A 22,628-nucleotide genomic window follows, 5' to 3' on the forward strand; every position below is an offset into this window, starting at 1 on the left:
CAGTATCCTAATTAAGAGGCAGGCCAGGCGGCAAGGTCCTGCAACAGTGGCGGATGGCAAGTATTTAGAGTGGTTGGCGGGTGGTACTAAAATAAACAATAAATGGCACTTACCTACCTGGTTTGCTGCAGAATGTCCTTCCTCCTCGTCTCTCCACGAAGCGCCGGGACTCAGGAAACAGCATTACTCAATCCTGGCACTGCTCTCAAAGCATGAGAGAAGTGCCAGGATTGGAGGGAGTGACCTCTCTCAGTGAACCCGACCTCCGCTGCATTCGAAGACAGGAGGGAACACTTTCATAGGCTGTGAAGATAGATGATGCGCTATGCATGGAACTGGTGATGGTACAAGACTGTGGAAGAGTGTAACTACTCAGGGATAACATACGTGGCGCTCCAGCAATTTTTGGAGTGTGGGTGCTGGCCAATAACAACGTCTCATTAAGAGTGCATAGTGGTATGTGACGGTCTTTAAATACACATTAAATGCTGCCAGATCAATATTTGAAGAGTCTCTTTAGTGTCCATTCTCCATCTAAACTCTTTCTAGAGTTATCGGGGTGCTGCAGCACCCCTAGTTCCACCACCACAGCATTGCAGCATTGCTCTAGTAAGCATGTGCCCTCTCATTGCCCCACAGAAGGTGCAGATCTATTCTACTTACGCATGCGCTGTGTAGGCGTCGACTGGTGGTGCATCTCGTTGGATTAACTTTTCAACCTGTTTGACTTCATCTTGAACGGCCTTCACATCTGAAGAAGAAGACCACAAAGAAGCAGGTTACAGACGGTTGAATAGCTGTACTAATAACAGAAGAGATTAGGAGAGATTGAAAAATACAAATATAAGCACTTGAGATTGCAGGGTTCAAATCTTCTTTGTAATATGTCTCTCGGGAGTTGAATCCCCTCGGATTGGTACATAACCCAACTGTTCAATTCTCAAAGATGATAACGGGATGCAGACCACTGTCCTCCATCCTCCTTTCTCCCTTTCTTCTATTTCTGTATTTCTCTCATGATGCTCTGGGTCAAAGCCTGATCACAAAAAATAGGTCAAGATCAGAAAAATGAGTCACAGTGCCAGCGCCCACCTCTGGCAACTTCGGACGCAAATTAAGCACTCAAATGATAAAGTCATGACCGTTTATCAGTTTCCCTCAAGCAGCCTCTTGATGGACAACAGCAAATTATGTGTTGATGTGTTAAGAGTTTAAAACCTGTTGGTGGCCTCAATGGGTGTTCCTGTCAGATTACAGTTTACTAATCCAAAGGGAACTGTTCACAGTAGTATTATTTTAGAAACCAAAAGAGTTTATCAGCCAGATCCATCAAGCGAAATGCGCTCGCAAAAGGGCCCGATTCTGAGAATCTGGTCCTTTGCGAGTGCAATTTTTGCATTTGGGATTCATCATCCCAAATGCAAAAATCGCTAATAAAGAATTAGCAAATTTGCGAGGATTAGCATTTAAGGAATCTCTATTAGAGATTCCTTAAATGCTATTCATGAAACATTCAAAAATTGCGAATTAGCAATTTAGGACCGCAATTTACCACGAAGTCAAACCTCGTGGTAAATAGCGAAAACTTAGAAAAATGCATTTAAATGCATTTTTCTAAGTTGCATGTTACACACACACATGTCCTTTGGACATGTGTGTGCACAACATCAGTGTAAATTCACATTTCAGGGGTGCTACAGGGTGTCCTTTGGACACCCCTGCACCCTTGAAATCGCATCCTTATTTGCGATCTAATCGCAAATAAAGAACATGTAGGAATCGCAATACTTTTCTACATATTTTTCTACAATATATTCCTACATGAATCCCGTTTTGCAAGTCCTTAATAGAGATTCCTTATGAATCGCTATTAAAGACTCGCAAAACGGGTCTTTGATGAATCTGGCTGTTAGTTTTTAGTGTGATAGTCAGTTTACATCTTGAAATGACTTTTAGTCAGCGATGGCTTACTTTGTCTTACAATTTTGTATTGATCCAAGACTTTTCTGCCCGGCTGATGAGCTGTGTGCAAGCATTAGTCTTGTAGTGTCAACTTGTGTATGTGTGTGTGTGTGATATCGCTGCCATGACGTAACATCTATCCAAATGTGTTTGAATATGAGCTTCGGTTGATAATTATGGTAGAGGATGACAGCTGCTACATCAGTGAATCGACTGCATTATTATTTCATGCCAGGAGCTGTTATCATGAGCTGTTAACAGCTGACAACTAGTACCCGGACACTGAGCAAACATGCAGCATAGGTGTTTTTGGAACGTAGACTGTTAGAAAATCCTGCAACCAAACTGGAGTGAACACATCAGGGACAACAGAGCAGAGGATCATTTCAGTTACTGTTGTGCATCTCACTGCAGAAAACTTATACAAAAATACTAGATTTTTGTGGGAATATTCCCAGATGTAAAGTATAGGAGAATGGTACAACCACTGGTGGCAGTGGTAGTATGTTGCTTCTTACCTGGTAATGCCTTTCACGTATGCAGTAGACATTACAATGTACATATTCACAGAATAAGGACAGGGCCAACCTTGGGCAGCCACAAAATATGCACAAATGAGTCATGGTTCCCTAAATGAGGGAGCTGTGCATATCCAAGAACTACATTTAAATGTGCGTGTTAACAGGGTTTTCATAGCCCTTTTGATGTGTCCATTGTTTCAAATAATGGTGTCCAGTTGATCTCTAAAATAATGGTGATTTTTTTTAGAATAAGCAGCTCCAACCATGAAAAGTCAAAAATTACCATCCACAATCAAATGGCTGAGTTGAAAGAATAAAAAGTTAAAAGTAGGTCTACATGGAGATGTAGCATGTGACATCAATGTGTGGCAAACAACCTTAACAACGAAGTTTTAATTATGACTTACCTGAACCACAAAGTCCGAACAACGACATTCCTAAACCACGACTTTTCTAAACCACGACCGATCTAAGACTGCCAGGGCCTGACACGAAAGGCATGTACATTTGTGATTAAGCAATTTAGAGATATGTGTCTGCCTGTAATGTTTGAGGTTGCGAGGACCAACAGAATTTAGTTATGCCCCCTCCTATGAGTGCTAAAAGAGAAGTGTCAGGACTGTGGTGGTGAGTGCCAGTAAGTGTGGGAATGATAGAAAGGTAAGCCAGCGTCTTCAGGCATCAGTCAAATACCCACATTAGAAAAGGCAACATGCTTCTACCAGACGATTGTTAATCAGCTGTGTTAAAAACTTACAAATGGCGAATGAGGCGGCCAGAGGATGAGATGTGACAATCCTGGGTCAGCGCTCTAGTGTTTACCAGCGCGCGAGAGCCAGGAAAACAAATGCGCTTGTTTCAGTGAGGAATGGCGTACTTCAACTGTAACGTGAGATGTGTAGCGTCTCAACGTCGAGTCTGCCATCTGAGAGAAAGTTTGTGAGGCAAATTGAAAAGCGTCTCAACATCGAGTCTGCCATCTGAGAGAAATTTAGTGAGGCGAATTGGAAAGCGTCTCAATTTAGAAGCCGGCTGAGTTAATATTACTAATTTCAGCGAGCCTAGTGTAAGCGGTCAAATTAAAATGCATGTGCAACCAAGACTGTTTGTTCAAGAAATAAGGCATCCATAATTTAGCATTAACGCGCTTAGGGAAGAGTTGCATATGTTGTTCCCTTTTAAGCGCGTAACAATTTTTTTCCTGAAGTCCTATTTTTGACAAGTGTGTTTGGTAACTCTTTTCTTGCATTAAGGTGCCTCGCAAGAAGAAGCCCTCATTATATGAAAAAGAACTTGTCTGGTAAGCCTGTATCCTGTGGCTTCCAGCAGGAAGATAAGGTACTGTTATTTTGTGCGTCACAAGGATTAGTCTTTATTCAGTGGACTCCGTAGCAGGAAGATAAGGTACCATTAATTTTGATGTCGCAAGAATTTAATAAAAAGACATTCAAGCAAAAGTCAATATAACCTACAAAGACTGAATTGAGAAATTCCATAAAGAATCCAACTAAGGAATATCTCTTCAACATAGAGAGAAGCTATTGCCTTTGGACAGTGGGGTATGAAAGTGTAATGTTAAGTAATAAGTATGTAGAAGGAATTTAGTAGTATGTTTGTTGCATGATTATGTTTCTCCCCATGCAGATGCAGCATATCCAGTCCCATGCAGTGAAGCTGAGGCGCAGGAGTTGTCCAGTGAAAATATCTAACAAGGCAGTCTTTCTTTCTATCTACTTCCCCATTCCCCCTACTGTTGCCTTCACCAGGATTTGTCTTGCTGGTGGGGGTACTGGTGGCGGGGCGTTGGGACCATCTTCGGCTCCTGTAGAATTTGTTTGGTCTTCTGACAAGAAGCTTCAGTTGTGACTCATGTTTCTAAGTAATGACAAAATGATAAATGCATGGGCACGACAGGACAGGTGTGCTCTTCAGTCGCGAGAAAGAAGAGATACAGTTATTTAAGTTGCTCTTCATCTTCCCGTTCCCAAAACTCCTTGCTCCAGAGAAACACTCTGCATGGTACGTCACTCCCCTTTGTACCCCCTGACCTGACACGCTCATCGACCCCTGGCATGATTTACTTGGCACTGCAGCCACCAGGCAGGCGGGCTCTGAGGAGCGCGGGGTCATGCAGTCAGCTTTCATCCTGCCAGCTTTGTAGCAACATCGGGGGCTCAGCGTTACTGGGAATGCTCTGGCCTCAGCCAATATGGGAAGATGGGGGGTGTGGGGCTCTCCCCCACAAATACACTGCTTACATTCATCTATTATTAGATTTCTTTTATATAAAATGTCAAACAAGCGGATTTAAAAGAAAAAGTGGTATAAATGTGTAATGAGCATTTTAATATTTTTTTGTGGTTTAGGAACTCGTTCTAAAAAAAGTAGTGGTTTGGGATTGTTCGTTGTTTAGCCATCGTGGTTAAGGAATTCGTGGTTTAGGCAGTAGTGGTTTAATCTCACATCCGAATGTGCAGCATGGTGTTAGGGAACTTCTGTGGATTTGCGACAACATCCATGGGATTACAACCCTTGTCTTATCTTATTATTTGCGGTGTGGTACAGCAGTGGTAAGCAGTCTATACCCAGGCAAAAAAGAAACAATGTAATGAAGGAAGCAAATGTTAAAAGAGTAACAATTGTGAAGAAAAGCAATGTTTTATTCACAAATCTGAATCGGTGAGTAGGGGATTTCTAAATGTATTAAACTGTAGGTAATTGAATGAGTATTTAAACACTATTAATCTACAACGTGGTATCAATTCAGAAAGCCAGCTTTGCATCACACACAAATAGTTATGGGAGAGGCACATGACCACTGGTTTTCAAGTGAAGGGGGGGTGGGGGTGAAGTAATCTGATGTTGTATATATATGAACCTTTCCACTGCATGGAATGCGAGGAATGTGATAGTGGAGAGCATTGGATAACAATGATATCATCAGTGGAGGTCTGCATGTAGCTGATGAAGAAGAAACAAGTTTGGGCTGAAGGTCAAACATTATCTACAGTAAAAGAGTGAGGTAAGTACAGCAGCGAGTTTTCAGGATTATTGGATAAATAAATGACCATCCTTTTATTCTTCTGTGTGGTTTTCACTCTTATTGTGTTCCATTTTCCTTTTTCATTTCATTGTATGCTTTGTATTTATCGTTCATTTAAATGGGAAATTTTTTAGTAGCTGTCTGTAGCCATCTGTTTGTCAGATGTCCTTGTATATCACACCCTTCCAATGGCAATATTTTGAATAATTTGATTTGACAGTCTGACAGTAATCCTCATCAGTAAATCCTCTTCCTCACTGTGGTGCAGGTTCTAAATCTTTAATAAATTGCTCAGTTGGTTAATCTTTATTCTGCTGTTGTCGTGAGTTGCTGCTTCGGCTACTGTTAGGCCTTCATGTCAATGCTAAGTGCTACACAATGTAGCTTCCTCCACACTGCCATGACTGCCCACATTCTCAGTGCAGAACTCTAGGTCTAATCTAGTTCTGTGTGCTAGAGAGTAATTTTTGGGGTGCTACTTTCATTTTCAGAATTATTCCTGGATTCTCTCCATTGTGAATTTAATGGCAGGATTTGCCTTTGATACCTCGCTTTTGAAGGTGACCACCATGTAGGCTGCTTAGCAGTGGCAAAGATTTAATACATTTGAATCCTGTGGCTAAAAATGAGCTGTAGCTTATGCTAGCATCTGGATTTTTGATCCAATCATTAAGGTTACAGGTTAGTGTTCAAGGAGTGTGTGACGTCACATCTGCTATGCACGTGGTTGCTGAGATGACACCGCCTTCTGCTCTTCACTGTTTGATAAAACTCCTCTCGTTGTCTGTGCTTCTCAGCTTCTTAAAATCCCTGAACCCAAGTCTATCTCCTTCTATGTTTTCACTGTCCAGGTGTTTTCTGCATGAGGTCAGGGGAGAAGAGCACTCTGCCATCTTGTCCGTCACCCAATTGCTGTAAAGGTTCTCCTGCTTAGCCTGCGCCATCTTGATTGTGCCAAAGATCCGGGGCCGATTTCGGGCTCACAAACCTTTCAAATATGCAAATCAATGAATCCCTTTCTGTCTATTACAATGTAATGGGAACATTTTAAAAACGCATTGTCTTTTGGTACATTGCGAGTAAATTTAAATAAGTTTTAAGATGTTTGTATGCGTAAAAAACAGAGTTTGTTGTAATTAGTGTGTTCCACAAAGCACGGGTTACCAATGAAATTGGTTACTTCAGACAAATCAAGCCATGACTATGGCCAATCAACCAGCAAATCTCGGAAACGCCCCTACCAGCCACTCTCTCCGCCCCTGGCAGCAGCAGAGAAGTAGGGCCTGATGGTCCATAAGGAGTATGGAGGAGGTTTGATTTAAGTGCCTGCTTCAGAACGAACTGTGCTTTCATGTGAAGCGCATATGAGCATGAATGTATGAGTTTCTCTCCCTTTCTATTCCATGCACATTTACCTAACATTGAACTAGGGTCTCATGTCGCTGGGCCAACCACTGGAAATCGATCCCTTGTTTTCACAGCATGGACTGAAGCCTATTGTTAATGGTCCTGGGTGCTAACGACAGAGCTGGTGACTTGTGCTGGCTGGCACCAAGGTACAAAGGCAGGAAGAGGCGGAGATGTGTCATATAGATGAGCATGAGGCAGGCCAGGACATAACGATGTGGAGGGGTACAGTATGGGGTGGCCATTACACATGAGTACGTGGTGCGGAATGGACACAGTGAGAGTAACTGAGGGGGAGAACAGCTCAACAGAGGAGAAAGTGTTCTCATGAGGTAGGTGACCTCGCAAAGGGCTTTGGACAGTCGTCTGAAGGTGTTAGTTTGATGCCAAGGATATATCTGTCCATAGTCTTATGGCACAGGTAATGATCAAGAATGGATACGTTTATGCTGGAGAGGGGGGCACAATTTACTTCACTAAGTAGCAGGGGATGGGTGGCCAAAGGCGGGGGGTCAGGAGTGAGGTCCATTACAGAGGAGATTGTTTGCTTATCCAAATGAATTGAATGCAATTTTTCGTGCCTTTGAAAACCAATAACAATATTTCTAAAAAAGAATGGATATGTTGCTGATAGGATATGTAGAAAGACTTACCACATGGTCTTCGAATGTTCATCTCGTAGTGGAGGGAGCAGTTGGTATGATACTGGTTATATCTCTGAGACACCCTGTATAGCGCCTCACTTCGATGACAGTTCCGGGATACCCATTTTGGCGGTCTACAGGTCTTTGCCCGGCATGCAGCAGTCTCCATGTTCACTGTGCTGCGGGTGTAGTTCCTACTAGTTCCATAAGATAAGTTGAGGAGTCCTGGTTTTCGTAACCAGTAGATACAGAAGCGGTGTTGGCCGGGTGTAGAGTTGAGTGGCACCGTGCCGCCCATGTGGAAAGGCGCTATGATCTTCAAGGAGTTATTCCTGTTCACAATGGTAATGGTGTCGCAGTCTAGGTTGGAGTCATACACCAGCATCCCACCAGCAGAGGCCTGGTTTCTGGTGGCACAGAACCAGAATGGCAGTGTGTCTGTGAAGACGCCTGTGATGGAGACACAAACAACGGTTTAGGGCAAGAGTGAAGAGGCAAAAGAGTGGGAAAATGAAGAACAGGAAATGGGGATTAAGAAGGAGTTCTGGCAAATGGCTGGATTGATGGGGAGTACTTTTATCGAGGTCTTTCCCATACACCTCAGTTGCACATTTTTGCTTCAAATCAATAGAGAAGTCGTTGCAAGGAAAGCTAACAAGAGGGTTAAGGAGAGGCTGGAGGAAGAGATTGAAATGACACTGGAGAAAGTGAAAGGAGAGGGAATGAGGGGAAGAAGACAAAGATGGCGGGTAAAGGAAGGCAGAGACAGACTGAGCGAGAAGAGTAAAAAGATGCAGAAAGAAAATACAATGCATGAAGTGAGAAAAGTAGCAATAAAGAGGTGGATTGGATTTTTAAAGGAGGGGGGAATGGTAACAGCCCTCCTCCCAAGGGGCCTGCAGACGCATGCGCAAATTGTGCACCCGCCGCCAAGTAAACAGCTATTCCACGATTGTAATATTTAAGAGGTGCATAGATTACACATCATTCTGAGGTTTCACACTTGGGGGTGTGGATAAAGTGTTAATTATGTGCTAATTGTTACCCTGATTCCAAGATATACAAACCCATGTCGTGTAGCTTGCTACATAATTTGTCACCTGTGTGCCCATGTCTGTTTATATGTTCATTTACACATTTTTACATCAGACAGTAGCATAGGGTGCTATGGTTAAATTTTTTCTTTCTTTCTTTTGAGATTATTGTATGTTGTACATTTCTGTCTAACTCTGTCACGAGCAAGGACTGTCACTATGCTATTCACAGAAGTAGTAACTGGGCAATATATCAGTGTCATAGAAATTTTGAAAGGCATATTCTGCAGCACTTGATTGACATATTGTCCGGTACAGTAATTCTAATCGTCACTATTTCTTCAGTGCCATGATGCATCCTGGGTGTTATTTCTCCTAGCACATAAGATGTGGTGGGAAATGTCTCTGCTGTAGGATAATGTTTCCCCCCAGTTTACATTTTTAGGACTCCCTTCTTGAAAACGTGAAAGTCCAGTGGTGTGAAAGTGTCTTTCCTCTCTTCTCAAGGGAGTAATCTCAGTGGTCCTGGTATGGGGTGAATGTTAGGCCCGAGCAAAATTGACAAATTTAATTGTGTACAAAATCACACAAAAATTATGGGAATATTTCAGAAACTAAATTGTTGGTGTACCTCATGTCAAAATCGAAACCAAAGGCGTGCCTCATACTAAAAAATCAAGCGAGATGCTGGCAAGGGTTGGTTCGAGAAGAATATCCCTCCCGCGAGGCATTTTCCACTTCCTCCAAGACATTTTGCAGAAACAAACTGTAAAAATTCGTGGCCATGAAATTTCGCAAGGAAAATTCCTTCACAATGCCCAAATTGGTGGCGTGTAGTCCTGGCTAAAGGCTTATTTTAAATACCTCCTTCTTTGGTTATTGAAATATTTTCTTTGCAGATAATATTTGAATATAAACAATATTCAGAATGATTTTTTTTTTACATATAATATTAAGTAAACTGATAAGGAACAGACATACATTTTCTTTAAAGAAGGGGAACCAAACCACAAACATTTTCCAAAGCGCAACTAACACCTTCACCAAACACATGGGGCCCCTCCTTGGCGATCCCTGCCAAAACGTCATACATCTGCCACCCCCTTGAGGGCACCTCAGTTTATCTGCAGACTTTGGGAGGCTTCAGGGAAAAAGAGACTGTGGCGACCATTGTATAGGGCATCTGTATAGATGAATGCATTATTAGGAATCTTTCCCCTCACGCCGGATTTATTAGACTCTTTTATGTCTACCAACAAACACCTTGTTAAAATCCACTTTGTTCCTCAGAAGACGACCCTTCCTGTCACCCACATGCGTGTTATGGTTTATCCAGTGCCACAGAAAAGGCTCTGCACCCATTGCTTATACCCAGTGGCGGCTGCCAGCTATGGGGAATGGTAGGGCAGAGTAACGGGTGCATGCATGGGCAAAACTAAATTCACAGCGACAGGCATTACATTATCCTTTAAAGTTAAAATGTTTAACTTTATATTGGTAATGTAGTGCATGTCGGTGATGTAGGGAATACATACACAAACAAAATACATTGAACAGGCATTGGCATAGCCAGTAGGTCTCGCCTTTGGGACCTTATACGTGTTTAGTTATCCAGCACAATATTCTTGGTGCAACAACATCAAGTGTTGCAAGGCTAAACACTTATAAGGTCCCAAAGGTGAGACCTATTGGCTATCCCAATGCTTGTTTTACATGTAAACACCTCAGAAGGACCAGGTATTCTGATCACCGTTTAAATCTTAGTGTTTGAACAACTAAAACACGAGTCTGAGTCGTAACTTGTGGCTCACGAACAAGTCTGCACTTCTTTGCTCCCGGACTAGATTTGTGCTTTACAAATACATATTAAACTTTTTGGCCAGCGCAACTGTAGTGAGCTCTACAAATTCTTAATTTATAAAAATCTGAATTCATTAAAATAATAATATTGTTTGTATTTCTAGCATTGTCACGTGATTATTTACTCTGTAAAGAAATATGAAGAATACAGAAGTTGGGTATAAGAAGTAACAAAGGTTTACTTTGAATTCCGCACTCCTACACCAACACTTGCCTTTGGGTGCCAAGTTTTAGGAAAACAGCAGGAAGGTTGATATAGTAAACAAATGAACCTCAGTGGAGAACCAGGTTGCCATGTGAATTGATGGGCTTATGGCCAATGACTAGCATTCCTGAAACCTGTGGTGCAGCTCGTTGCGAGCCCAGGGCCCTAATGAAATGGCATCCATTAGCAGAGCGAACCCATGTGACTTTTAACATATGAGTAATTCGAATCCAAGAACTTCCGCTGCCTTGAAATATTGCAACAAAGTTATGAAAATCCAAGGCCACTATGGACCCGCAAAGATACTCTGCTACAGCAACACCTAAACTGGAGAAAAACCAGAAGGGGGGTATAGACATGGGAAATAAGAGTACACAGACGCTAAGCACAGAAGACACAAACTTTGGCCATGTAAGATAGATAACGGGACCAAGAGGGATAGATACTGATCTTTGGAATGATGGACTAAAAACATTCACAACTGCTGATAGTCGCAGAACAACAAGCATTGACAAAGCCAATAGGTTTCGCCAATGCAAGCTTTGTCAATGTTTGTTTTATTTTTTATTTATAGCTGCACGCCTTGTATGATATAACAGCTGATATGTTTATATTACGAATGATAGGTCTGCACTAGGAGGTTTAATATATGTTGGACTCATTTGCTCAAACCATTGTAAAACAAACGGATACATTTTTTGTGTACTTTGCTTTGCCTTAGTGCAATTTGACTTAACTGGCTGCTTCGGAACATCTAGTCCTTTAATTTGCCTATTTGAGCTTATGATTCATCACCAGTGTACGTTAAGAGTTCCTAAAAAGCAGCAAGCAGTGCGTGGCTACACACCTGGAAACAGGGTAATGCGGATCAGGCACAGGGAAGGGCATTCCTGCATCGGGAAGGGCCGTCGCGGCACTGGCATGTGAACTGGAGGTTTGGGGATTTTAATTGGAAGCCATGAGATGGGCACATCATGGCCTACGAAAGTGGACAGTGAGCCCTGCAATGGGCATTGGCATCCCTGGGATTTGCCATGGAAGTCCTGTGACGGGCGATTGCAGTCGTGGGATTTGAACTCAAGGAGAATTCAGCCTTCTGAGTAGGGAGCGCTCCTGTTCTCCACAATGCCACGTTTACTATACTGCAATTACAGTTGCATTTTGTATTCCTCTGCATCTGGTTCTTCACAGTGTACAGCCGGCACAGTACTATCCTCTTTCTGCCTGCCTATGGCAAGGAGGAAGAGTTTGTGAGATAGCTCAGTGGGCTAATGTCTCTCTTCCAGAGATCTACATTTGAATTACTGTTTCAATTACAATAAGTAATTCACTGCATTGATGTGCAAGCTGCAGAGCTGTGTGTTTGTGTGACCTTGAAGGTCACAGGCCAGGGGCCCTCAGTAACTGAGAGAATGTTCAGCAAGTAAGGTGCCTGCTTCAGAGGTCAAGGTGTAAACTGCAGGTCAAAATTTTGAACCACAGTAAAATAAATTGTTCATTGGATTAATCGGACTGCTGCAGAGATAGAGAAATCTGAACATTAGAAAATTAAGTCCCAATAAGATAGCTCCGCGGGTAAAGACACTTTCAGCAAAGATCAGTGGGCCGCAATCGGGGTTAAGTTTCCTTGAATGCTTGTGTGGATCTAATATTTCAGAGCCTTGCTGAGAGCTTCTGAAAAGAAAGAAAATTAGCATGGTGATGCAAAAGCCTCAGCCCTTGTGGCGGATAAATGAGACGGAAAGTAGGAAAGAAAACAAGCACACGCGCCTCGCGCTACAGCGGGAGAGAGTGGCGGAGGGGTGCACCCGCAAATGGTGCGCGCGCGCTGGAGAGAGCAGCCTGCTCTTTTTCAAAGCACAAACTAGTGCTTGAGGCGCACCGCTGCGCACTCCCGCAAGCTGTATGCCGCCACAAGAACGAGTATGTGCTTTGAAAAAGAGCTGTACGGCGGCTAAAGGTTTTCTATGCAGCGCATGCATGCTGCGTAGGCAAGACCTAAAAAAGGAAAATAAGTCACTTACATGGCTGCACATCCTCGCTCCCGTCCGATCTTCTCTACTCCAGTATGGTCCAGCCAACTCCCTCAACCAATCCTGGTGCTGCTCACCAGGATGAAGGAGCATCCTGGTGATGCTTCTTCAGGCCCTGGAGGCCCATGCTTGGTCTCCACCCAGCTGTCTAAGACAGCTGGGTAGAGAGCTTCAAAGTGGGCATGTCACTTTGGCCGGTGCAAGACAGCCGGCCAAAGTGACATGCGCATTTTGGAGCATCCTTTCAGTCACTGCTCCTGTACTCTGCGCCTGCCCGAGGCCACGCAGTGGCCATAAGGAGGGCGGGCCACTAGTCACGGAGGGCTGTCCCGCCCCCGCATGACGCAGTTGTTTCCTCACCTGAGGCAGTCTCCCCTGGTTGGTGGAGACTGGTAAGTGATGCACGTCCGGGGCGGCTGGGAGGAGCCGTCTGGAGTACATCAGACCTCTGCCCCGCTGGGGAGGCCTCTTTGCCGCTCCGGACGTCGCAGTTCCATGTTGGGACACTCTTTGCCGCTCCGGACGTTGCGTCGAACACGTCGGGACACTCTTTCCCTAGGGTCGCCGTCCTGAGGTCCGGTGTTGCGTCGATGTGATGGCTCCGACGTGCCGCTATTGCGTTGCATCCGGTGAGTGGGGATGTGAGACGGCTGCTGGTTTCTTTGTCCCTCGGTGTCTGTTTGGTTGCCTTCCTCCACGGTCCTGTCACCTGTCCCCCGCACCTCATGTTCGTGTGTACATGCGAGGCGCCTGTGGCGGGGCTTCGCGCCTGAGTTTTGGCGTGGTTGTGTATTGGTGCGTCTGGGAAGGTGGAGGTAGGGTTCCTCGGACATCCCCGTATTCTTTGCCCTTTGAGTTGCGGGCGGGTGAGGGGGGTCTTCTGTATGTGCAGACGGTTGCCCCTGCCGACTCGGGCCCCTGTGCGGCCATTTTCCTCGCCCCCGGCAGACTTAGTGAACTCCGCATGGATGTTCCCGATCGCTTGGTTTTGTAAGTTTCAGCTGTGGAGTTCCGTTCGTTCACCTCCCCCAATCCCCCCCGCCCTCGCGACCCTCGTCTCGTTGTTCGCCTTGGGTCCGTGTATCGCACTGAGCATTATTTAGGATACAATGTGGTTTGGACAAGGGTCGATTATGCGGGGGATATCATTTCGTTTCAGCGTTTTCAGTTATGTTCATGCTTATCTGTCGCCTGATGCAAGTGTTGTTATTGTGCGGGGCGGGTGGTATCCATACTTGTTCAAAAGGTATTCGCTTTGGGTTCGGTGACCTGTCCACGTGGGTTACGGACCCGATGAGCAAGTGAGACAGGCCAGGACATGACAGACACATTCGCGGCGCGTTCTTTCCTCCTATGGGTGATCTGGGTATTTCACTTATTATGATTTTCGGCACTTCCAATTTTAATATGAAAAGAATTCGAGCTCATCCCAGGCCCCGGTATGCTATGTGGTGTTTTCACCGTAGGTGCGCTGGCCTGCTATGGCGTTTTCTTGTATCGCAGGGCCCAGATGCCGGACATTGATTGCTTGTCCTTTATTTGCAGGCGTTGGCCTTGCTTTTCACGTGATGTGCCTCCCCGTAAGCGGAACTTGTTGGTGGGTCCCTGCCTACTTGATTGTTAGGAGCCTGTCCTCCTTCTCTTAATGTGTTCCTGCAGCGGGGAGTCCACATGCTGCAATATTGTTGTTAACTTGGTTTGGCTACTATTTCCCTTAACACTGAGCGCCACCCCCCCCGTCCCCGTCTTTGCGGGTGTTTTCCTAGGGGGAGTACCGCCTCGTGCCGTTCCTTAGCCCGCGGCGTTGGCCAAAGTCTCGGGCACCCCCCCTTGATCATTACCCCCCTGCGTCGTCATGATCATTACCTCCCTGCGTCTTCACCGGCGCATTTCCGCGCTTGCATTTCTGCGCATGGCATGGGGTAGCCACAATGCTGGGCCCAGTGGCTGTGTCGCACGTGGGGGGGCTCGGCCTGTAGGCTGATGGACGACCGCCTGCCCCCCCCGCGGCCATTTTGTCTGTGGGGTCATGTTTCCGAATCTCTCTTTGCGCGGGGGGCCTTTTTCAAAACTGCTTGCCGGGGTTTTTCCAGAGTTGGCTCTACTCTTTTGGGTGTGATCGTTCCTTTGTTTCCCCCGCTACATGATCAGATCGCCATCTTTGCACCGTTTTGGCGGCCTGCATCGTCATATTCCGAAATGCTTTCCGAGTGGGGGGGCCTTTGGACACTGCTTGCCGGTGTTATTACGGAGTGGGCTACACGATCAGATCGCCCGTAGTGCACCGTCCCGGCGTCGTGCATTATGTGCATACTTCCTCCTGTGTTTTGTGTTGTAGCCCGGGGAAACCATTCGGGGGGGGTCAGGCTTACTAGGGGTTTCGCGTGTGGTGCGTCGAGGATATGGTGCTCTACTGGGGGTACTTCTGGGCACGTGGATCTTGCATGCTGCGAGCATGTAACCCTGGTGGTCGGTGGTTTCAGCGAGTGGCTTGGCTCGACCTGGTCCGCTTCCTGCCTGACATGTCGGGGTATTTAGGAATGTTCTGGCTGCATAGAGCGCTTATTGGCAAGCGAGGGGGGGCATACTCTTGGAGTTGTGATGCGGTTTGCGGCTGCACTGTAAATTAGTAAAGCTACCAAGGCAGTATCTAAACAGTCATGGTGCATAATTGCAATTTCTTATCATGTGCATCCAAAATAATAAAGCTAGGAAATAGTCGGTCCATGTATGTAATACCATGTATGTACCCTCGAGACTTGTTATCACGTATCGAGACTTTTGTTATCACGTATTGCACAGAAATGTTTGCCAGTTAGAAGTAGCGCTGCTATCCAGACACTTAGACTTAATTAAGTGATAGTCTCCCATACCTAGTTCTTAGAGAATCCTTCGCGTCGGTGCCCCGGTCCTGGCGTGCATTTCCGCGCAGGGGTCACCACCGCACTTCCGTATGACAATTGCCTTTTCACCTAGGCGATAGTGGCGGTACATGATTATTAAATTCTGTGCATCGTTTACAGGTTTTGTCAATTGGCCATGTGTAGGTGTACCCTCGCACTCCCTTAACGCGCTTCCCTGTCGGGGTAGGTGTGTCCTTTTGCTATCATCAGGAACAAAAAATGGCAAGTAGCCTTCTAACATAAGGGACCTGGGTATAGCACAATATTTGAATAATAAGTCTTCCCTTGGTGGATCCGTATTTACCTGCTCTGACGATAGTTTACTTGACCCAAATATGTTCACTCCTCATTCCAGCGTATCCTTGCTACGATGTTTCACTAGTGCCCTTCGCTTCTCAGTGTTATTCTGGTCTAAAGTGACACCTGTCCACAGACATGAATGGTACTCATGTTTCCATTCAGAGTTGTTCCTTTGTCAGGAAATCGCTGGTGTATCTGATTAGTTGACTGTTTTGTGCAGAAATTCTGGACGGCCAGGAGGGTTCACGATCTGGGTGGGGGCTCCTCTATGCTCCCCTCTCTATCATAATACAACAGTGCAGTGCCTCTCACCTTTCCTTAGCCCTTCTCCCAAATGTGTTTGTATTTGTTTAATGGTTCCTTTCATTTATCGTAGGGTGTCGGGGCCCTTGTCTTCATGGGTGGGGGTAGGCCGGTCAAAATGTGCGTTCTGTCAGTCACTTGAGGATTCAGATACCCTGCACCCACTATTCCAAAGTTCACTAGGTTGGGCCGCTGTGTCGAGCTACGTTCAGACCTGTTTTCCGGAGCATTCATCAGGAGTGAGTTCAGGGGCCCCTCACAGGTGGAAAGGGTCTGGTATGCATGCCGTTGGGTACACTATTTGCAGTTAGTGGGGTCTTTTAAGAGACGTGCGCGGTTTCAGCGTTGGCCCAAGCTCAGGGAGAAGGTAACATGCTGCTTTACAGGTTGTGGGGGCAGACTTCCATCCCAACTGAACTCCCTGGGGGGGTCCTTCCTGTGCCAGGGGAATTCAATATCCTGTATTAAGACGCCCCATTTAAACAATAGCATGGGCATGTCAATTCGGAAGGAAAGCAACAGTGCAGCAGTCTTACTGTCTTCCGCTGAGAATAAGTAATTTAGTTTCCTCCTGCCCCCCCCCCCCCTGTTATTTGAGGTAGGTGGTCGACCTGTGTGTAGTCACTGTCATCAGACATGACCTTGGTCGTGGGCGGCGTTTACGGCCTTGTCCCATCACTGGAACACACACTTATATGTGGGGGTGTCTGGCTATTGTGAGCTTTGTTGTGGCTCCATTTGAACGTTCTCCCAAAATAAGATAGTGTTGCGACGGGCAGAACAGTAGGTAGTAGACCTCTACAGTGTGGAATCAGTGTGCAAAAGGTGTTAATTGTCAGTCACTTTTCTGGTATTTGACGTCTTTGGGTCTGTTCTATACAGTACAGTATGCGCTGCATAGAGCCACACATCTAGTATGCGATGGGGGAGCCCCGAGCCGCGTCGGATGACCCTTTGGGCCGTGTGTAAATCGGGTTGGCACCTATGATTATACACATTACTGTTTTGCTGCTGTGTTTTTCCCAATGGCGCTCTAGTGGGAAGGGCCCTCACACCTGGGTTTCTATCTGACCGTTTGGCATGGCAAGGTTTGCTGATGGTAGACAGTCAAGGATGGGCCTAAGTAGGATTATTAGCAAGTACGAGGCCCAGCCCTAAACTATTGGGAATATCCCCTGGTGCATATCATCTCCTGGGACCCTAACATAGAGGTTTAGCTAGTCCTGTTATCTGTACAATCCTGGGACCGGTACTGGGTTACTTACCTATGAGTAGGATAGGTCACATGTCTACAGTCATTTCGCCCCTTCCATAATTCTGCTGTAGTCTGTCTGTTCATCCAAGTCTCGGGAATCCGAAGGCAGCCCCCCCGCTGTGCCTCCGGCTGCCTCTCAGTAGAATGTATGGCCTGCAGCTGCAGGGTAACACCCATCTCTTGTATAAGTGGAGCAACTGTGGCAAATCACAGCCTGAGCCTGGACTGCCCATAGCCCCTAAAAAGAGGGCCCCTAGTAGTCTTATATAGAACAATCTTTGGGTACCTTACCCCCCCCCCCTTTTTGCTTGTTTTCTCTTTCAGGGGTGGTTTTGCATGTTGGGCTCCTTTCAGGGTGGACACACGGCTTCTCTATCACGGTGGATGGAGAGGCTCCCTTGGCTTGCATTGTACAGCAGTCCATAGGTTTTCACGTCCAGTGCGCTAGGGGGATCCCCGGGCCGCGTCTCGTGGCTCATATATGGCGGTGTGGATAATTGTATTTGGGCTCCTTAATATCATACGTGTTACAGTTTGCTGCCTCCCGGTAGAATGCAGAGTCTACAGACTGCAGTGTCACACCCATTTTACGTGTAAGTGTAACATCTGTTGCGGCCTCAGCCCAGCCTGCGCATTGACTGTCAAGTATACCTAGGAGGTGGGCCCCTAGTAGACTCAAGATAGAATTTGCCACCTGGTATCCCTTCACCCCTTTGCTCTTTTCTATTATGGGTGGTGGCTTTGCTCGAGGGGCTCCTATCAGGGTGGTCACGCGGCCTTTCCATCACCGGTAGTAGGGTGGGGCTCCCTTGACTTGCGTGGAACTACCGCATGAATGAACCAGAGTAACCTTTGTTCCCCCCTTTTGCCCCTCCCGAAGTGAGAAGCTGGCCTGACATTTCTGGTCTTCTATTTGCCCCCCCCCCCCCCCCTTGGTTCGGTGGAACTTATCACTTTTGGGGGTCGGAAGTCCACCTTAAGACAAGCTACCATGGAGATAGCATGGACTACGATGCCTCCAGACTGTACTGGTGGGCATGTGATACCAGATGTTTTCTGTGGCAATCCAGTATATCTATCGAAGTCCGCCACGCAAGTTTTTATACCAATTTTGCATGGCGCACTGAAATATCCCTCTGTACTCCTCGTGAATATAGTTGCACAAGAGTGAACTAAGCACAACTTTACAATAGAATTTGGAGAACGGCGCTTCGGCAATAGCCGTACATCACTGGGTGTGGTCTGCTGATGCTTTGTGCGAAGGTGTGTAGTGGATCTCAGTGACAAGTGCCGGTTCTCCTATTGAATTTTTAGGGAGAGATGCTAGCAGGGGTGGCACCCTCGTCACCTGGTCTTTGCCAGGGGTATGGCCTCACGAACCTGAGATAGTCTACACTATGGTTGTAGTGGGATTGCATTCGGGGGTATAGGCTGAGTAGTGTCAGAGGGGCATTGTTTTCTGCAGCGTGCCTTGATGCAGGTCAGGATCTCTTTGGGACACTTGGTCTCATTCAGCATACCCTGGTGGGTGGTTGTAAGTCAACCTTCAGACAAGCTATCTTAGTGGTAGCATGGCCTAAGCTGCTTCAGACTAAACCCAAGAGGGCAGGTGATGTCTGCGGTAATACTTGATATATATCCTGGATTTAGCATAGGTTGGGACTTCACCCAAGTTACATAGTATATTCTGTGCCGATCCCGCCAATGCCCCTGTGCTCTTTTGAGTACAGCAGCACAAGCGTGCTACGTAAGCACACCTTCCCAAAGGTGATGCAGAGGACGGCGTTGCAGCAGTTGCTGTAACTTCACCTGGGTGTAGTCTTCTATCGCTTGGTGTAAGGTGGTGTTTCGAGTTCCAGTGGTATGTGCTGGAACGCCTATTTATGATAAGGAGGGCGTTCAGCAGTAGGGGCCCCTCCTCCCCCTAGGTCCTTCCTGTTAGTATGGCCTCTCGAACCGGGGATGGTCTATCTATGTCTAGGACCCACGGGGGTCTACAGATTAGATGCAGAGGGGTCTTGGTTCCTTGTTGCATGTACTGTTCATGTCAGGAGCTAAGGTCGCTTGGAGCTGGAAAGTGCCCCCTGTCATTGGTCCGGTCCTTGGACTGGCTAGAAGCTCTGCAGAGCTAAGGTTGTAGGTCAGGGGTTAATTTAGGCAGATGGTGTTCATCTCGCTTGTGGGCATAGACCCGTGACCTCCGCGATCGGAGGAAGCTTTCCTGAGCAAAGTTTGCAGGTAAAAAGTAGTAGCAATGGTGGGGGGCCCGTGCGGCAGCGGGTACCACCGCACGGGCTGTGGCGGAGTTACTGGGCGATCCGGAAGAAGAGAGGTGCAAACGCTGGACGTCAGCGGGCACATAGGGGTGCCAGAGCATAACCTCAGAGCCTAACCTGTAACCTCATGGGAGGTGCAGGAATTCGTGTCGGCGCCCCAGTAGTCCTTCGGGTGGTTGTGGGCCTGTGCAACCGGGGGTTTGCCTAGTCACGCCCAGCAATGGGCGTGTCAGTATAATTATGGTAATTGTGCAACAGTTGGGTGGTTCGCCACTGTGTTGTTTGGCTCAACAGGCGGGCAGGTGGCGAGAATGCGGCCTGCCCTAGGATCGCCCGTAAGTTAACCCACCGTCATTACATATGTTGTATGTAATAAACCTGCAGCAATTTTTCCCAAACCTAACACTTGTGTCTTTGTGTTATTTGCGGGTTCGGACATTTGTGGGGCGGGGGTTCTTGTGGCCCTGATGTGACTATGCGCCTGCCCGAGGCCACGCAGTGGCCATAAGGAGGGCGGGCCACTAGTCACGGAGGGCTGTCCCGCCCCCGCATGACGCAGTTGTTTCCTCACCTGAGGCAGTCTCCCCTGGTTGGTGGAGACTGGTAAGTGATGCACGTCCGGGGCGGCTGGGAGGAGCCGTCTGGAGTACATCAGACCTCTGCCCCGCTGGGGAGGCCTCTTTGCCGCTCCGGACGTCGCAGTTCCATGTTGGGACACTCTTTTCCCGCCCTTCCTCTAACCCAGAGTGTCTGCTTGAGGGGGCTCCGGGGGGAGCTTTTAATGTGTTCCTTTTTTCGTTGCAGGCGGAGTTACTGGGCGATCCGAAAGAAGAGAGGTGCAAACGCTGGACGTCAGCGGGCACATAGGGGTGCCAGAGCATAACCTCAGAGCCTAACCTGTAACCTCATGGGAGGTGCAGGAATTCGTGTCGGCGCCCCAGTAGTCCTTCGGGCGGTTGTGGGCCTGTGCAACCGGGGGTTTGCCTAGTCACGCCCAGCAATGGGCGTGTCAGTATAATTATGGTAATTGTGCAACAGTTGGGTGGTTCGCCACTGTGTTGTTTGGCTCAACAGGCGGGCAGGTGGCGAGAATGCGGCCTGCCCTAGGATCGCCCGTAAGTTAACCCACCGTCATTACATATGTTGTATGTAATAAACCTGCAGCAATTTTTCCCAAACCTAACACTTGTGTCTTTGTGTTATTTGCGGGTTTGGGCATTTGTGGGGCGGGGGTTCTTGTGGCCCTGATGTGACTATGCTACTAATCGGCAGCAAAGGACACGTCCGCATGTCTCTGGGCTCACCTGGCTGCTGCAGTGCGCACAAAGGTAAAAAAAAAAAAATGGACATGAAATCTTTTCATTGCCATTTTATTTTTTTACCTTTGTGCGCATTGCAGCAGCGGGCGGGGGTGGCGACGCTCCACCCCTCGTGAATAAAGCGCTGCTGCTTATACAGATCACAGCATGCACGTATCAAACGCACAAATAAAATGGCTGCTGAAGATAATGACCCTGGGAAGTTTTGCAGGGTTTCAACCATTGGATTATTTTGTGAGCTTCACTGCTGCCTCTACAATGTACAGGATTTTAGCCAATATAACATTTTGGGGTGATATCATGCCAAGCTTGTCCCTACAATGTACAGGTTTGTAATCAACATAAAATTTTTCGGTGATATAATGCCAAGCTGTGCGACTCATTCTCTCTCCACTGTACCCCCGGGGGATATTTAGGGTTGTTTGAAACACTCACTCAAGTGACTGGGGGATTTTTTTGAATTCCTGTGATTTGGTGCAGAGACTGGCCTGTGTCCTTACTCCTTAACTGTGCTTCTCCCAAGGCTGTGCTCTTGTATGTTCTTCATGTATACAGACTGGGCTACAGCCGTGGTTAGATAAATACAGCCCAGGACACCCTTTAGGGTTTTCTTGTGTAATGAATGTTTAGATGAGGTGAATCTCCTATTCAGATTGTGTGTTGAAAGTGATCTGTCTTGAACCAGTAGTAATGTTTTTGACGGGAGATAGCGTGTTACAATACGGAGTTGGGTTGGTTGGAGCAGGGCAAGAGACTGTATCCAGTACAGCCTTGTGCTTTGCTGCGCGATAAAGTGATTCCTGGAATTGTGAAACATAAATCTGATGGAGAGCCTTGATCAAATGCTTCAAAACCACTGAAGTAAACACTGGAAGAGCATTATTGACAGTTTATTAGCTCATCTGTGCCCTTCCAGAGGGGGCAGACCTGAAACCAAACGGAGGAACCGAGCCCAAAAGGAGCAATCTGCAGTCTTCTGGACCACCGTCTCCTTCAGAAAACAAATTTTCAAGCTTTGGTGGGCGTCATCAATGAGGGGCATCATCAATGAGGAGCAGCTCGCGTCTATAGGGGGCACAAGCACAGGAACCAAATGCACTCAACTTAGGGGATCTGACAAATTAGGAATTACTGATATGAAATATCCGCAGTTTACAACTTTGAAACATACTTGCTCATTTTGGGAGGATTTGAGCTTCTTCTACAGCTAGTTCTTAGATCTGAAGCTTATCAAAACAGCTCCAGTTTGGGATCTCTCTTTTGATATAAAGAAGATTTACTAGGGATATAAATGTAGAATGTTGACGACAACTTCGACTCCAAGTCGAGGTTGCCCTCACAATCTCGACTTGGGAGTCGAAGAGGTTGATGGTGTTTGGATGGAAGGAAATCGAACACCCAGCGTGTAACAGACTAAAAGTGTTGGGACTTTTTTTACACCAAATTGCTGATAGCGAATAAGTTCTGTATGTGAGAGTAGTTAGCAAGTATCTACACTCAAAAGTTGCCCTAAGGATTGAAGAGGTTATTTTCAGGAGCAAAATTATACCTCGTCCATTGAAA

At 46.6% G+C, this 22,628-nt stretch overlaps 1 protein-coding gene across 4 annotated transcripts in view; it reads right to left on the minus strand.

Annotated features, from left to right (window-relative positions):
• The window catches only part of ADGRG1 (adhesion G protein-coupled receptor G1), a 431,161-nt gene that overhangs the window by 53,681 nt on the left and 354,852 nt on the right, over positions 1 to 22,628 (minus strand). For all 4 annotated transcript variants that reach the window (XM_078670641.1, XM_078670642.1, XM_078670643.1 and 1 more), the window contains 2 exons: positions 7,587 to 8,027; positions 664 to 751 (listed from right to left, as the gene is read on the minus strand). In XM_078670641.1, coding sequence (XP_078526767.1) covers positions 664 to 751; positions 7,587 to 8,027 — 529 coding nt within the window. The remainder of the gene's footprint in view (positions 1 to 663; positions 752 to 7,586; positions 8,028 to 22,628) is intronic.

This window comes from Lissotriton helveticus, chromosome 12 (genome assembly GCF_964261635.1).
Source record: "Lissotriton helveticus chromosome 12, aLisHel1.1, whole genome shotgun sequence".
Taxonomy (NCBI): Eukaryota; Metazoa; Chordata; class Amphibia; order Caudata; family Salamandridae; genus Lissotriton; species Lissotriton helveticus.